Source organism: Scyliorhinus torazame, chromosome 14 (assembly GCF_047496885.1).
Source record: "Scyliorhinus torazame isolate Kashiwa2021f chromosome 14, sScyTor2.1, whole genome shotgun sequence".
Taxonomy (NCBI): Eukaryota; Metazoa; Chordata; class Chondrichthyes; order Carcharhiniformes; family Scyliorhinidae; genus Scyliorhinus; species Scyliorhinus torazame.
In genome coordinates, this window is record NC_092720.1 from 70,582,631 (window position 1) to 70,598,736 (window position 16,106).

Sequence of the window (16,106 nt, forward strand, 5' to 3'; positions counted from 1 at the left end):
GCTCCTCTACCCCCCTCGCCTAAACCTTTCTTTAAACAAAGAAATCAGAAACCCCAGTTATTTACGGAAAGAATGAAGTCACCAGATTTCATGGTTTAAAACAAAGGAATTTTTACTATACAGGAGTCAAGCAAATCTATCTTGGGTAACCATCTATACTCGAAAACCCAGAATCAACATAATTTAAACATGAATTAACAGGCAAATTGAGGTTAATTATAAATTACACATTTGACAGTAGATATATGATAAAGACCGATATTACAAATTGGCTCAACAATCAATTCAGCATACAAGTCATCAATTTCAGGCAAAGCCCTGTCTTGGCTCACTCTTCTAGGATTTATCCTGATCCTAGCCGACAACAGCACACAACTAACCCAAGCTCCAAGGGCATGGTCTTCACCAGAAATGGCATCCATCTGCAGAACCACCTCAACCCTGCTTACGACGGTCTGGATGGTATAGATCCACCAATGTTATCTTTAAGTACCAGAAACAGCTGCAGCAATTGTATGTTTGCCTATTCTCAGCACCTGGATCTAATCGGTCTTCTTCAGCCTCGACTGCACCACTGGGATCATCAGGTGTTCTTTTATATGATTTCAACCAGTTTCAGGTTTTCGATCTCAGTTTAATTCTCAGAAACTGGAAGGGTCAATTTCTTTTCTGGGTTTCCCTTTTCAATTTGGGTCTCTCTCAAAAAATACAAGCTTTGAAACCATGGATTACATGACAGTAGCTATATAATTTCTGAATCGGGCTGGCTTAATGAGTTAAGTGACCTTTTCCCATCCCTAATTTTATAAGTTTGTAAGAGTACAAAAGTAGCATCTTGTTTAGTTAAAGTAAAAAAGTGAATAGTGTGTCACATAGCATCTGTACAGCTTTGAAGCCAGGTGTATACTTTAAACTTCATTATAGCTTTCCTCTTTAGAAATGGCTTACTGCGTATTTTCACCTATTTTAGGCGGTTAGTGACCCAGCCTACAGTGACAAGTGCTAAGAATTAACAGGTAAGGAGAAAATTCCAAGGCAGGTACATAATAAGCAGAGAATATCATGTTTCTTTGTTTTATTTTGGCTCTTAAATGTCCGAATGTGACTGGCTATCCAAAGCCATGAAACGCAGAACAAAAAGCAAAACAATGCAATATTGGTTCAACATAGATTGAACATGAATAACATAAACAGCTATCAAGTCATGTCGCTCCTGCATAGCAGCAAAACCTTTAGATTTTCAGTGCTATTTCCCCTTAAGTTGCATAGAAACATAGAAAATAGGAGTAGAATTAGGCCATTCAGCCCTTGAGCCTGCTCCGCCACTCAATATGATCATGGCTGATGATCCAACTCAGTAACCTGTTCCTGCTTTCCCCATATCTTTTGATTTGTTTAGCCCCAAGAGCTATATCTAACTCCTTCTTGAAAATACACAGGGCGGGATTCTCTGCCGACGGGATTCTCCGTTTTGCTGGCGCCCGGGGGTTTCCCGAAAGCCTGGGGCTGCCCCACAACAGGAAACCCCATTGAACGGCTGGCGTAACGGAGAATCCCGCCGGAGGGTCGGGGCAGAAATGTGGCGGAGCGGAGAATCCAGCCCCCAATGTTTTGGTCTCAATTGCTTCCTGTGGTAGTGAATTCCACAGGCGTACCGCTCTCTTGGTGAAGACATTTCTCCTCATCTCAGTTCTAAAAGGTTTATCCCGTATCCTTTTATTATAACCCCTGGTTTTGGACATCCTTACCATCGGGAACATCCTTCTTGCATCTTCCCTGTCTCGACCTGCTAGAATTTTATAGGTTTCTATGAGATCCCCTCTCATTCTTTTAACACCAGCAAAGAAAATCCTAACTGACTCAACCTCTCCTTGCACGTCAGTCCCACCATCCCAGGAATCAGTTTGGTTAAACCTCCGCTGTATCCCTCGAATGCAAGAACATCCTTCCTCAGATACGGAGAACTAAACTACACGCAATATTCTGGGTGTGGACTCACCAAGGCACTGTATAATTGGAGCAAGACATCCCTGTTGCTCTACTCGAATCCTTTTGCTATGAAGGCCAATGTACCATTTGCTTTGTTTCCAGCCTGCTGCACCTGCATGCTTACCTTCAGCGACTGGTGTACAAGGACACCCAGGACTTGTTGCACATTCCCCTCTCTCAATTTATGGCCATTCAAATAATGATTTGCCTTCTTGTTTTTGTTACCAAAGTGGAGAAACCTCACATTTATTCATATCTGCCATGCATTTTCCCACTCACTCAGCTTGTCCAAATCATACTGACCTATCCCTGCATCCTTTTTGCAGCACCCACTTCCTCCCAGCTTTGCGTCATCTGCAAATTTGCGGATATTACATTTAGTTCCCTCGTCTAAATCATTAACATATATTGTGAATAGCTGGGGTCTTAGCCCCGATCCATGCTAGTTATTCGGACAAAGACCCATTTATTCCTACTCTTTGTTTCTTGTCTATCAACCAGTTTGCTATCCATCTCAATGCACAATAAGTTGCAGTATAATGACAGTATATCGGTTTGCTGAGGATGTAGCAAAAATTGTGGTTCACAGCCCTAAGTTTAATAAGCTAAACTCTTAAATATTTGTGCACTGCTTCTCATTTTCTAACCTGCCTAGATTTCCTATAGGCCCGCTAGAGGAAACATAATGCATTCCATGACAATAGCATAAAAATATTCAGTTCTAGTGTCTCATTTGACTTTGTTCAATTTACTCAGTTCATTAGTACCCATTAGCAAAACATGAGCGTCTCCAAGGGTCCCAAGGAAGAGCGAAAGTTATTAATGTAAGTATCTGAACATTTACACTGACGTGTACTTTCTGCTCCTCCAATAATATGCATGCTTAAATAAGAATTTTAAAAAAAATTTCACAACAAACTATGAGATGGATGAAAAATTACTAAACACAAACATTTGTTTACCGATGTTGCTCTACTACACCTGGACAAATTATGATTATTACATGAATTACTGACCGTTTGCATAATCTTTTCATGCAATATCATGCAACTGTGACACTATGAAATACAAGATAATCACCTTCTAAGCATTGTCCTTTGAAGAAAACTTTTTGTTCTAGCCTGAATTTTTCCATCTGTTCGGATGAGGAAAAGTTTAGTTCTCTGGAAACAGCTTTGCATTTCAGGATCTTTTTTGGAACTCGAGCTGCAAAGAAATCAAAATGGAGATTTTTCCATTCTAAACTATTTAACAACATTAGAACCATGAGGAATCCAAATCCTTCATTTCTGGTGGAGAAAGGAAAGAAGGAAAGAAATTAGCACAGAAACCAAATTACAATGGGAACGAAAAGAAACATAAGGGCATGATTTAACGGAAATGAAACAGAGTTCTGTGTCGGCATGTTTAGCCAAGTGTTTCCCAGCGCAGGCAGCATCGAGAATGACACCGCTATTAAACGGGATTCTGCTTCATTTCTGGGCTTTGGCGAGGAACCGCACTTAATCCCATCTCCTGCACTAACGAGCTCTGCTCGCCAGTGCAGGAAGAGATCGGGGTGCCATATTTAAATGGCGCTTCAATCTCCAGACCCGCCCCCCGAAAACAGCACAACTTACCGATTAGGTCCCCGAGCCCCCAGTGCCCCACCTCATAAGGGCAGGGCATCCTGGGCCAGAGTGGCACTGCCAGGTTCCAGGCTGACAGTGCCATGTGGCATCGGGGGTGCCGGGGTACTACCCTGCCCAGAGCTCGACCACCCAGGTGCCCCCCCCCCCCCCCGATCACCTGGGACTACTGGCATCACTAAAAGATCACCCATAGCACTGCTCGCAATCAGTCAAGATGTTTTAGAAGAGCAAGGGTATTACCCCAAGAAATATCATCAGAATCACTGTTTTATCAAGATGGTGGGGGTGAGGGAACCGAGAACCTGGAAAGAGGGTCAATGGCCTGCCAGCACTGGAATGGGATTTCATTCTAGCGTTTGAGCAACTCTGAATGAAGAAATAGGCCAGTCACCATTATCAGTTTCTTATGCAAATATAAAGTTTGATACTTTATTATTTAGAAGTATTTTTGATAATGGGTCAAACCTTTTAGCATTCTAAGGGGGAGAACTGCAAACATTTTTGAAAAACCTTATGGAACACTGGAGCACGACCAGAGATCTGGGATAATTAAGAGGACAATTGGGATCCACAAGCACTGAGTACACAGTCTATGTGGTTTGCAATAAATCAAAGCAGGTGAAAATCTTCTTTTTAAAAAAAACTTAGAATACCCAATTAATCTTTTCCAATTAAGGGGCAATTTAGCGTGGCCAATCCACCTATCCTGCACTTCTTTGGGTTGTTGGGGCGAAACCCATGCAAACACGGGGAGAATGTGCAAACTCCAAATGGACAGTGACCCAGAGTCGGGATTGAACCTGGCACCCCGGCATCTTGAGGCAGCAGGGCTAACCCATTGCGCCACCGCGCTGCCCCAGGTGAAATTGTAACTTCATCTTGCTCTCCATTTGAAAAAAAAACTCCTGCCCACCCTGGTGTTTCACAATGACTTTTCTCTGCCTCCAGTTGCACTTCCAATTCTATGCCAGGTCCTGTTTCCTGACACTGGACCTCCTGCTGCAGTCAGTATTGCCCTCCCCCTTTACCGCTACCCTAATTCTTCCTGAGAGATGCACAGCGAGACTCCTGTTGCTGCTGTTTGCCTTCTCAAAGAAACAAACTTTAAATTTCCACCCAGTTGTTGGCGTTCACTGCTCCTTACTTGCACTGTTTAGTAACTGGCTCATTCAGAGACTCCTCTGCTCCCATTACTTCATTCTTGAATAATTTGCTATAAATAAATAAATATATGTATAGAAAGTGTACGGCAGTGTGTGAGTTATCTGCAGCAGAGAGGACTGCATATTCAGATTATTATAAGACCATAAGACATAGGAGTGGAAGTAAGGCCATTCGGCCCATCGAGTCCACTCCACCATTCAATCATGGCTGATTTCAACTCCATTTACCCGCTCTCTCTCCATAGCCCTTAATTCCTCGAGAAATATAAGACCATAAGACATAGGAGTGGAAGTAAGGCCATTCGGCCCATTATGCTCTGTTTCAGTCCAGTTTCAGCACTAGGAAGAGCATAGATCTAAGTACTCATCGAGGTATTTGCATATCAATAGCTCACTCACAACCTGCAGCAGTGATTGAACCATCTTCCTTCCAATTCACTGCCTCAGGAGAGCATCAGTGAAAGGATGTGTGGTAATAAGGCAGTGCCATTTTGAGGTTATGCCAGTTGTTTTTTGGCTTGCTGTCATTCCCTTGCATCTCCCACCGACCATCTGCTTTGTACCTTTTTTGCCCTATATTTAAATCACCACTGGTTCTTCCTGGGTCATAATTGAAAACTCTTACTCCATACACTGACTACTAGAATGTATCACATACCGGGAATCGCAGTCGACGCATTTTTTGCACCTAACATTCTAAAAGGTTATTTTAGGTTGACAGCTGTTTTTCCCTGTGGTTCCCCTGTGGCAGGGCGACTGGGTGACTTTGGGTACACCACGTTAGAATTGAATAAAATTAAAAATAGAAACATTTAATTATATAACTGTGCTAGCTATTATTTAATTGCAGTGGTTAAGGGAAAACAAAGGAACAGAAGAGAAGATGAATTTTGGATTCTTTTTGAGTAAAAATGGTTCATGAGTAAACTATTACCAACCCACACAGCAATGCTACTAAAACCAACAACACCCCTCGCCCTTCCTCTCAGATGCTGTTAAATACTACGTATAAAGACAGTAAATCATATTTGTTTGAAGGTAAAAATAAAGTTTGGGTTTTTGGTATAAAATATACAAATATTGGCCCACTCATTTGCACCCGAGTCATATGCACCTTGTGCACCACCTTAAACTGTATCAGGCTCATCCTTGCACAAGAGGAGGTCCCGTTTACCCAATGCAGTGCCTCGCTTCATACTCCCCAATTGATCTCCCCTCCCAACTCCGCTTCCCATTACTCCTTCATCTTCACCACCCGCTCGCCTCCCTGCTCCCCCAGTCACTTGTATATATCCCCAATTCTTCCCTCCACTTCCACATCCGGAAGCAGCAATCGTCCAGCAGGGTGTATCCCGGCAACCTAGGGAACCCCTCCAGACCTTTCGCGCAAAGTCCCTAACCTGCAGATACCTGAACTCACTCCCCCTCGGCAGGTCGACCCTCTCCCTTAGCTCCTCCAGACAGGCAAACCCATCCTCCAAAAACAGATCCCTCACCTTGACTAGCCCCACTTCCCTCCACCTCCTACCCATCCCCCCCAGCTCAAACCCATGATTCTCGCACAGTGGCGTTAGCACCGACATCCCTTCCACCCTAAAATGCCCCTCAACTGATTCCATATCTTCACCGTGGACTCCAGCACTGGGCTCCCTGAATACCTACTTGGAGCCATTGGCAACGCTGCTGTCACCATAGCCCTCAAACTAGACCCCTTACAAGATTCCTCCTCCATCCTAACCCACTCTACCCCTTCTCCTTCCCACCACCGCTGCAGCTTGTCCACATTCGCCACCCAATAATAATGAAGCAGGTTCGGCAACGCCAACCCCCCCCCCCCCCCCCCCCCCCCCGCTGCCTCTGCCTCTCTAGCAGGGTCCTCCCCGCCCTCGGCACCTTTCCCGCCCATACAAAGTCTGAAATGATCGTGTCCACTTTCCGAAAAAAGGCCGTTGGTATAAAGATCGGGAGAGCCTGAAAGATAAACACAAACCTCAACAGAATATTTATTTTCACCACTTGGACCCTCCCTGCCAACGTTAAATGCAGTGTATCCACCTCTTAAGATCCTCCATGGCCTGCTCCACCAACCCATCCATTCCCTCGCTACCTGAATCCCCAAGTACCTAAACCTATCCCTCGCTATCTTAAATGGCACCCCCTCTAAATTAGTCCACTGTCCCAGCTCATTCACCGGGAATACCTCATTTTTCCCTACATTCAGTTTGTACCCAGAGAACCCTCCAACCCTCCCCAGTAGGCCCATAATCCTTCCCATACTCTCCAACGGATCTGAAAAATACAGCAAGAGGTCCCTCTGCATTGAGTGACACCCGATGCTACCTCTGCCCCCTCATAATCCCCCACCACTCCGCTTACTCCCCTGAGAGCCATTGCCAACGGCTCAATGGGCAGCGCAAACAGCAAAGGCTACAGCAGGCACCCCTGCCTCGTACCTTGTGTAAGTCAAAGCTTTGTGAGCTCATATCATTCATCCTCACCCTCGCCCTCGGTGCCACACACAGCAACTGCATCAATGCCACAAATCTCGGCCCAAGTCCAAACCTTCCCGAAACCTCGAAAAGGTACCGGCACTCCACCCGATCAAATGCCTTCTCCGCGCCAATGGACACAACCAGCTCCGGTACCAAAGCTCCTGACAGATTCATCACCACATTCAATAGCCGTCTTATGTTACTCGTGAGCTGCCTGCCCTTCACGAAGCCTGTTTGATCTTCTGCAACCAACCCCGGGACACAATCCTCCATCCTCCCCGCCAACAACTTTCACAATACTTTCACATCCGTGTTTAATAGTGATATGGGCCTATACGAACCACATTCCACTAGGTCCTCCCCCTTTTTCTGGATTAGTGTGATTACTGCCTGTGTCATCGTCTCTGGCAAATCCTTCTGCAGTGCTTCATTAAACGCCCCCAACAGATGTGGTGCCAGGCCTGTCGCAAATTCCTTATAAAATTCCGCCGGGTACCCATCCAGCCCAGGGGCCTTCCCCGGCTTCATGTACCTGATACTATCCAGCACCTCCCTCAGCCCTAGGGGCTCCTCCAACGCCTGCCTCTTTGCTTCCGCCACCTGGGGAAATTCCAGCTCGTCCAGAAACCACCCCATGTCCCCCTCCTCTCCCCCCGGGTCTCATAAAGTCCCTGATAGTACTCCCTAAACGCCTTGTTTATCGTCCCATGTCTCCGACACCACATCCCCAGCCCGTATCTTCAATATTTCCCTGGACGCAGCCTGCCTCCGCATGCAGCTCACCATCTCCCCATACTCATATTGCACCCCTCTTGCCCTACACAGTTCCCCTACCGCCCTCTTCGTTGTCAGCCTGTCAAACTGCTCCTGCAACCTTTTCCTCCTCGCCAATCCCTTCACAGTGTGCACCCTCGAATATTCCCTGTCCACCTCGCTCACGAGGCGGTCATGTTCCGCCCTCCTATCCCGATCTGCACGAGCCTTAAACAAAATAATTCCCCCCCCTCAACACCACCGCCACTGCCTTCAGGTATCATCTGTAAACTTAGCAACGGTGCCTTCAGTTCCTTCTTCCAGATATGTATATCATAAAAAGTTGTGGTCCCAACACGGACCCCTGAGGCACACCACTAGTCACCAGCTACCATCCTGAAAAAGACCCCTTTATCCCACTTTCTGCGAGTCAGCCAATCCTCTATGCATGCCAGAATTCTACCCTGATCAGCATGGGCTTTGAACTAATTTAACAATCTCCTATACGGCACCTTGTCAGAGGCCAATGGTTCTTCTTTGTTTAACTTCCTTGTTAATTCCAACAAAATTGTCAGATATGACCTCCCCTTGACGAAGCAGTGCTGACTCAGTCCTATTTTATCATTCACTTCCAAGTACTCCACAATCCCATTTTTAATAATGGACTCTAAAATCTTACCAATGACCGAAGTCAGGCTAACCAGCCTATAATTTCCGGTCTTCTGCCTCCCTTCTTAAACAGGGATGTTACATGAGCCATTTTACAGTTCTCTGGGACCCTTCCTGCCTCCAGTAATTCCTGAAAGATCACCACCAATATCTCCTCAGCTATCTCCTTCAGAACTCTGGGGTGTAGTCTATTTGGTCCAGGTGATTTCTCCACCTTCAGACCTTTCAGTTCCCCCAGAACCTTCTCCTTAGTGATGGCCAGTACATTCATCTCTGCCCCCTGATTCTCCTGGAGTTCTGGTATCCCACTGGTGCCTTCCACCGTGAAGACTGATGCAAAGTAACTATTCAGTTCCTCTGCCATCTCTTTGTTTCCTCTTCCCATTTTTGCAGCCTCATTTTCCAGTGGCCCAATGTCTATTCTTTCCTCTCTCTTATCTTTTATATATTGAAAAAAAACTAGCTAGCTTACACTCTTGTTTCATCTTCTCCACCCCCACCGGTCTTTGCTTTTTTAGTTGCCCTCTGCTCCCTTTTAAAGGGTTCCCAATCCTCTGGCTTTCCACTAATCCTCGTTACCTTGTATGATTTTTCTTTTGCTTTTATGCTGTCCTTGACTTCCCTCGTCAGCCGTGGATGCCGCATCCTTCCCTTAGCATATTTCCTCCTCCTTGAATTTCTGTTATATCTCCCAAATAATTCCCCCAAACTCCTGCCATTGCTGTTCCACTGTCTTCCCTGCTAGGCTCCACTTCCAATCAACTCTGGCCAACTCACCCCTCATGTCTTTGTCGTTACCTTTATTTAATTATAATACCGCAACGTCTGATTCCAGCTTCTCTCTCTCGAACTGCAGGGTACATTCTATCATATTGTGGTCACTGCTCCCCAAGGGTTCCTTCACTTTAAGTTCCCTAATCAAGGCTGGGTCTTTAAAATAGTTACTCTGAAGTTTGAAGGGCTTTTTTCCTTTTAACTCTTTCAGAGTCATTACAAGGGCAAAACTAGCCTAACAATCTGCCCAATTTAGAAGTGAAAGCTTTCTGCTTTGGAGATATACAAAATGGCTGCAGAACTGCCTTTTTTCATTTGACTCATCTATTTATGAAACTGTGGTGCTTTTATTTAACTACCTGCCATGGATAAAGAAAATATAGGCCTGATCTTCAGTATCGAGATGATCGCACATTGGAAAATGTGCTGGGGACCCCTCAGTAGTCCCAATGCAGGAACTCTGTGGGAATTGCCTGGGAAGTTTGGACTTCCAATGGGCAATTCTCCTGGATCCAGAACCTTCCGACATGGTCTCCAACTGAGACGTCGAAGGGTTCCAACTCATCAGAATAGTTGTCTCGGAAATATTAAGACAAGAAAAAGCCATATCTAACACTTAGGTAACGATGAAATTGACAGTCCCCACCCAACCCCCAGTTGACCCTCTGATACCCCTCCTGACCCTTTGACTCCACCCCTCGAACTGAGCTGACCCGACTTGGCCACCGTACCTCCTATCCAGCTGGTATCCTAACACCTTGCAACCTAACACCCTGACCAGCTGGCATTCTCTCAGCCTACTACCCCACCCACCTTGCTGCTTACTCAGCTGACACCCTAACATCCTACCCACTTACTTCACTCACATTTATTCGTTAACACGTAAAAAGCTAGTTAAATGCCCCTCAGCATTTCACTGTCAGCGAATGAAGACTTATCAAATTGCACAGTTAGTGCGATAAAAAGGGGACATAGCTTGGCTTCCCCCAACGATCCTGCCCTATGAAGAAGGACTTCTAGAACAGTAACTAGATGCCTGGTTGGAAGTCTGGGCTGAAAATGTGGAGCTCTGGCACGGTGTAAAAATAGGAGCAGAGTGTCAATCTGATAGTGATTGCCACTCCTGGGACGATTCAATTCTGCATTTATTTTCCAGGAATTAATTAATACACAACTATGAGGTTAAAATATTCTTTAAAAAAAAAAAAATCCAAATTCTTTCATTTAGGATACAGAGTGATCTAGGTTTGAAAAATCATTAAAAGTAGCACTGCAGACTAGCCAGACCATAAAAAATACAAAGCACTGCAGTTCCGTAGGGAATTTATGTTAAATTTGTATAGAAACTTGGATAGCCTCTCACTGAGAATATTGCATGTAGTTCATATTGCAAAAAGGATCTAGAGGCTTCAGAGATGGTGCAAGAATAATACTAGAACTGAGAGGTAATAACTTTCAGGAAAGAATGAATAGGATGAAGATCTTTTGTCTAGAAAGAGGAGATAGAGGGCTAACTTCGTAGACGTCTTTAAAGTTATGTAGACGGATGTTAGAGTGGACATAAAGAAGATGCTTTTACTTGTGGGGAGTTCAAAAAAGAGGAGGCATAAATATAAGTAGCTTCAAATAAATCCATGAGAAATTCAGGAGAAACCTCTTTACTCAAGAAGTGTTAGAATATGAACCGTGCTATCACATGGAATAGTTGTGGTGAATGGCATTGTGCATTCGGGAAAAGCTAGACAAGTATAAAAGGGAGAAAGGATGAAAAGGATATGCCAGTAGAGTTCGATAAAGCAGAATGGGAGATGGCATAAACACCAGTGCAGACTAATTAGGCTGAATGGCCTGTTTATATGCTGTAAATTCTATGTAATCCCCACCCCTTGGAGAATCTGACACGGCAAACTATACATGGGGATCCGCTAGCAATCTCACCTCAGAGTCTGGAGATTGTGAGTTTTTTTTAATGCTGCCTATCCTGTTCCTTCCACATGCATCTCAGATTCTTAAATAATATGCTTTGTACCAAAAATCTTTCTTGGGTACAGTAAACAGGTTTGAAGCCCTTTTACTGGGTTGTACAGGATATCTCTAACTACTGCTTCTCATTAGTGATAATGAATCCAAGGCCTGCACAATTGGGATGTCTTAAATGTTGGGTGTTAAAAACAGATCTATAAACAGACCTTTGTGACTGTTCCACGTGATGGGGTCATGAGTGCTCTCATAAAAGCTGCCTATTATGTTCAATACAAGATCGAGAGGAAAGCAATCGCTCTGGAATTAGTGAGCTCTACCTGACGCAGCTATTTACATGAGGGAGATTTTCCACCCCTCTTTTCGGGAGACAGGAATGGGGGGTGGGGGGGTTTATAATTCAATGGGAGTGGCTGCCCAAAGGAGTTGAAGGACCGAAGCCGACTGAGTATTTTGCCGCGATGCTGGCAAAACTATTGGGGGAGGGGGAGGACCCCTCCCGATATGAACTGGATCGGGCTCATCGGTCGTGGAGGCCTGTACCAAAGGCGAGTGAGCCGCCAAGGGCAGTGACTCTGTGCTTCCGCAGGTACAGTGTGAAGGAGAAGGTCCTGAGCTGGGCCAAGCAGAAGCGGGTGGTGCAGTGGGCTGGAGCTGGTATACGTGTATAGCAGGACTTTACGGTGGAGCTGGCGAGGAGGCGGGCTGCCTTCAACCGGGTGAAGAGGGCACTGTACATTGGCAAGGTGCAGTGCAACATTGTATATCCAGCGAAGCTGAGGGTGACTTACAAGCTCAGGGGCTTTTATTTTGGAACGGCGGAAGCAGCGGAGGAGTTTGTGAAGGCAGAAGGACTGTGGTAGAACTGACAAATTGAGGAATAGTCATGTGCCGATGTAACCTCATGACTGTATTTTCTTCTTTTTTTGTATCACTGCGCGCGGGTGTAGAGGCTAAAGGAGCCAATGTTGCATATATTTGGACAAGGGAAGAGACGGGACTTTCACTCAAAAGGAGGGCTCTGTGGGGTGTAGGTGGATATGCGGGGTTTGTGTGCAAAAAGGGGACCTTTGGGCTTTCCTAGGGCCGGGCAAGGGGGAAAGGGACCCGGGCAGGGGCCTCCACGCTGGCCGGTTTAAGCCGGCCAGTGAACGGGAGTGAGGTGGGGGGAGGGGCTGCGGCCATTGGAACCTGACAGAACAGGGTTCGAATGGTCTAGCCGGGGTGGAAAGTTGGGGGGAGGGAACCGAGGTTGGGGGAAGGAACCGAGGTTGGGGGAGGAGTTTTGCAAGAGGTAGTGGACGGGAGGAGCTGGAGACTTGGGGGGGGGGGGGGGTACAACTTTGGGGTATCATGCACGGTACTCTCTTAGAGGCTGGATGGCATTGGTTGGGGGGTGGGGGGGGTGGAGAGCCGTGTAGATTAAGGGTGACTACGGGTAATCCCCGATTCCTTTTTGTCATTTGTTTATGTAAACATGCGGGTTGAGGTTTGGGGGTTGGTGGGCGGATGGGATCGTTGTTATCATGGGGATTGACATATCTTGTTGATCATTGATTATTGTTGATGGGTGTAAATGTGGGAGAAAATGTGAAAAAGGAGAATTAAAAAATAAAAATAATTCAATGGGAGTTCCAAGCCATCTTTAAGCTGGTGGGATTTCCCCACTCGATGGTCCCCTGCACCTCCACCAGTAATGTAACGGGGGTTCCCGCCATGCAATAATGGGATGCCTATTTGAATACATTTTAATATTATTAGCGGGTCTCCGCAAGTGGGTTCACTGCCACCCCTGGTGGTATGATATCATATGAGGTAGGGTTTACGACAGGTTTTTAGAAACGGGGAACTGGCGAGCAGAACCCAACCGGGGAGCACAGTTAAGCACAGGCCTGAGGGGGGAGTGGGTCATGCCCACACAGAACCCTGGCAGCGCCATGCTGTCTGTGGGGATGTGCCGGGGGTTCAGTGTCTGTTGATGGTGGGGGGGTCCGCGTTTTCTATTTTTATCATATTTACACAGTGAAGCCTTTTCCTGTCAGGAGCTGCGGTTGCTGCTGGGGTGAGCTCAGTCAGAGTCCTACTGCCCACGTGACATCATGGGGCCTGCCCTTTCACCTGTGTTTTGGTCTAAGTGTTTAAGAATATGGTGGGGAAAGCCAGCAGTGCAGCCGGTGAGCTCCACTCTGCTTTTCCCACCCAAGATCACACTTAGACAAAAAATGAAAAAATTCCACCCATGGTGTCTTTAAAATAGAAAGACAACTCAAGGCTCTTCAAGGAAGGCTCTACAGTGAATGGTAGAACCCTCAAGAGTATTAAAAGTCAAAGAGATCTAGGAGTATAGGTCCACAGGTCACTGAAAGGGGCAACACAGGTGGAGAAGGTAGTCAAGAAGGCATACGGCATGCTTGCCTTCATTGGCCGGGGCATTGAGTATAAGAATTGGCAAGTCATGTTGCAGCTGTATAGAACCTTAGTTAGGCCACACTTGGAGTATAGTGTTCAATTCTGGTCGCCACACTACCAGAAGGATGTGGAGGCTTTAGAGAGGGAGCAGAAGAGATTTACCAGAATGTTGCCTGGTATGGAGGGCATTAGCTATGAGGAGCGGTTGAATAAACTTGGTTTGTTCTCACTGGAACGAAGGAGGTTGAGGGGCGACCTGATAGAGGTCTACAAAATTATGAGGGGCATAGATAGAGTGGATAGTATGAGGCTTTTCCCCGGGGTAGAGGGGTTAATTACTAGGGGGCATAGGTTTAAGGTGAGAGGGGCAAGGTTTAGAGGAGGTGTACGAGGCAAGTTTTTTTACACAGAGGGTAGTGGGTGCCTGGAACTCGCTACCGGAGGAGGTGGTGGAAGCAGGGACGATAGTGACGTTTAAGGGGCATCTTGACAAATACATGAATAGGATGGGAATAGAGGGATACGGACCCAGGAAGTGTAGAAGATTGTAGTTTAGTCGGGCAGCATGGTCGGCACAGGCTTGGAGGACCGAAGGGCCTGTTCCTGTGCTGTACATTTCTTTGTTCTTTGAAGCATAAATCATATAGAAGTCAAGAATTAACTAAAAGGTGACATTAAGAGGAATGGCTAAACACTTGAGTCAAAGGTTCAGGAGATAATCACATCCTTAGGTGAGGAAATGGTGAAGGTTAGCGGTTAGGGGTGAGGATCAGACTATGGGTCAGGCTGGTAAAGGGACCCCAGGTGCAGAGCTAGAGGAGCCTCATTCGCACTATTTCACCAGATATGGTGTTCTTTTTTTAACCTGTATAGATGAGAAAAGTCTGCAGGATGCATTAGCAGACCATGGACAATGGTACAAGCTGACATTCAAGTGGGGGATGTGAAAAGGAATGTGGTAGGGGACAGTAAAGTACAAAAACTGTTTCCGCAGCTGCATTCATGTGTTCTGATGGTGGTTTACTGTCAGGTGCCAGGGTTAAGAACATATCCTCACAGCTGGAGAAGAACTTGGGACTGGGAGGGGGAAGAATCTGCTTCCAATGTTGATTGTGGCAACTACTGACAAACATAGAACTAGAAATGAGCTCCTGGTGAAAGAGTCTGAGGAGCTGGAGGCAAAATTAAAACACAGAAATCCAAAGGTGATAATCTTTGAATGTTACCTAAGCAAAATGCAATCTGATATAGGGACAAACAGATTGGAATGTGTGGCTGAAAGAGGAGTATGTAGGCAGGGGTTTCAATTCATGGAGATTTAGCACCAGCGTTGAGGAAAGAGGGAGTTCTTTCATTGGGGCAAGCTCCACTAAATTGGGCTGGGATCAGTGCCCTGTCAAATCAAATAACTAGGGTAATAGTCAGGTTTTAAATTAATTTCTTCATAAGATAACTCCCCAATCCCATATATCAGTTAAGTGAACCTTCTAATGCATGCTTCCATTTTGCATGCTCATCTTTTTTTGAGAATACAAAGGATCAAAGGTGAAAAATTTGAAACAAATTTTGAAAATGTGATAAGCAGAATGTGAAAGATAGCAGAAGTAGATCAAGCATAAAATCCTGTGCCTCCCCCAAAGATGAATCAAACCTCAAAATGTAAAGAAAGGATATAGGAGAGCCTGCTGGAACTGATTTTTACTGAAGTCGTTAAGATTGAATACACAACTTAACTTGTTTAAAATGTTCTAAGTAGTCTAAAATTAAATCCACCGGGTACCTAGCATGTTTCTGATTGACACCATGGCCTAGATTTTCCAACTGTAAAGCTAATGGTAATCTATTGACCTGTATATGAAACATATGATTCCAATACCTTCATGTTCCACTCCAGGTAACGAGAGATCTTCTGTGCCTTGCCACAAAACTTTTCCTGTCTCCGCATCACGCAGATTCATCCAGTTACTGAAGAATGAGATTGGTTAAGTAAATAATAATTGAGCATATCAAACATATGGGGCGAGATTTACCGACCAACCCGTCGTGTATTTTCCGGCAGCAGAGACAGCCAGCCAGCAGGATTTATCGACCCCACTGTTGTCAACGAGATTTCCCGGTGACTGCACCCCTCATCGGCGGGAAACCCACGCGCCGGTGTCGGTCTGGAATATCCCATCGGCATGAACAGCAGGTAAATCCCGCCTATGATTTCACTTTGAAACATAATTCGCACTGCCCTTACAACA

General features: G+C 45.6%; 1 protein-coding gene across 2 annotated transcripts in view; it reads right to left on the reverse strand.

Annotated features, from left to right (window-relative positions):
• LOC140389798 (retinal rod rhodopsin-sensitive cGMP 3',5'-cyclic phosphodiesterase subunit delta) overlaps positions 1-16,106 on the reverse strand; it is a 90,591-nt gene that overhangs the window by 25,192 nt on the left and 49,293 nt on the right. For both annotated transcript variants that reach the window (XM_072474331.1, XM_072474333.1), the window contains exons 2-3: positions 15,737-15,825; positions 3,070-3,195 (exon numbers count right to left, since the gene is read on the reverse strand). In XM_072474331.1, coding sequence (XP_072330432.1) covers positions 3,070-3,195; positions 15,737-15,825 — 215 coding nt within the window. The remainder of the gene's footprint in view (positions 1-3,069; positions 3,196-15,736; positions 15,826-16,106) is intronic.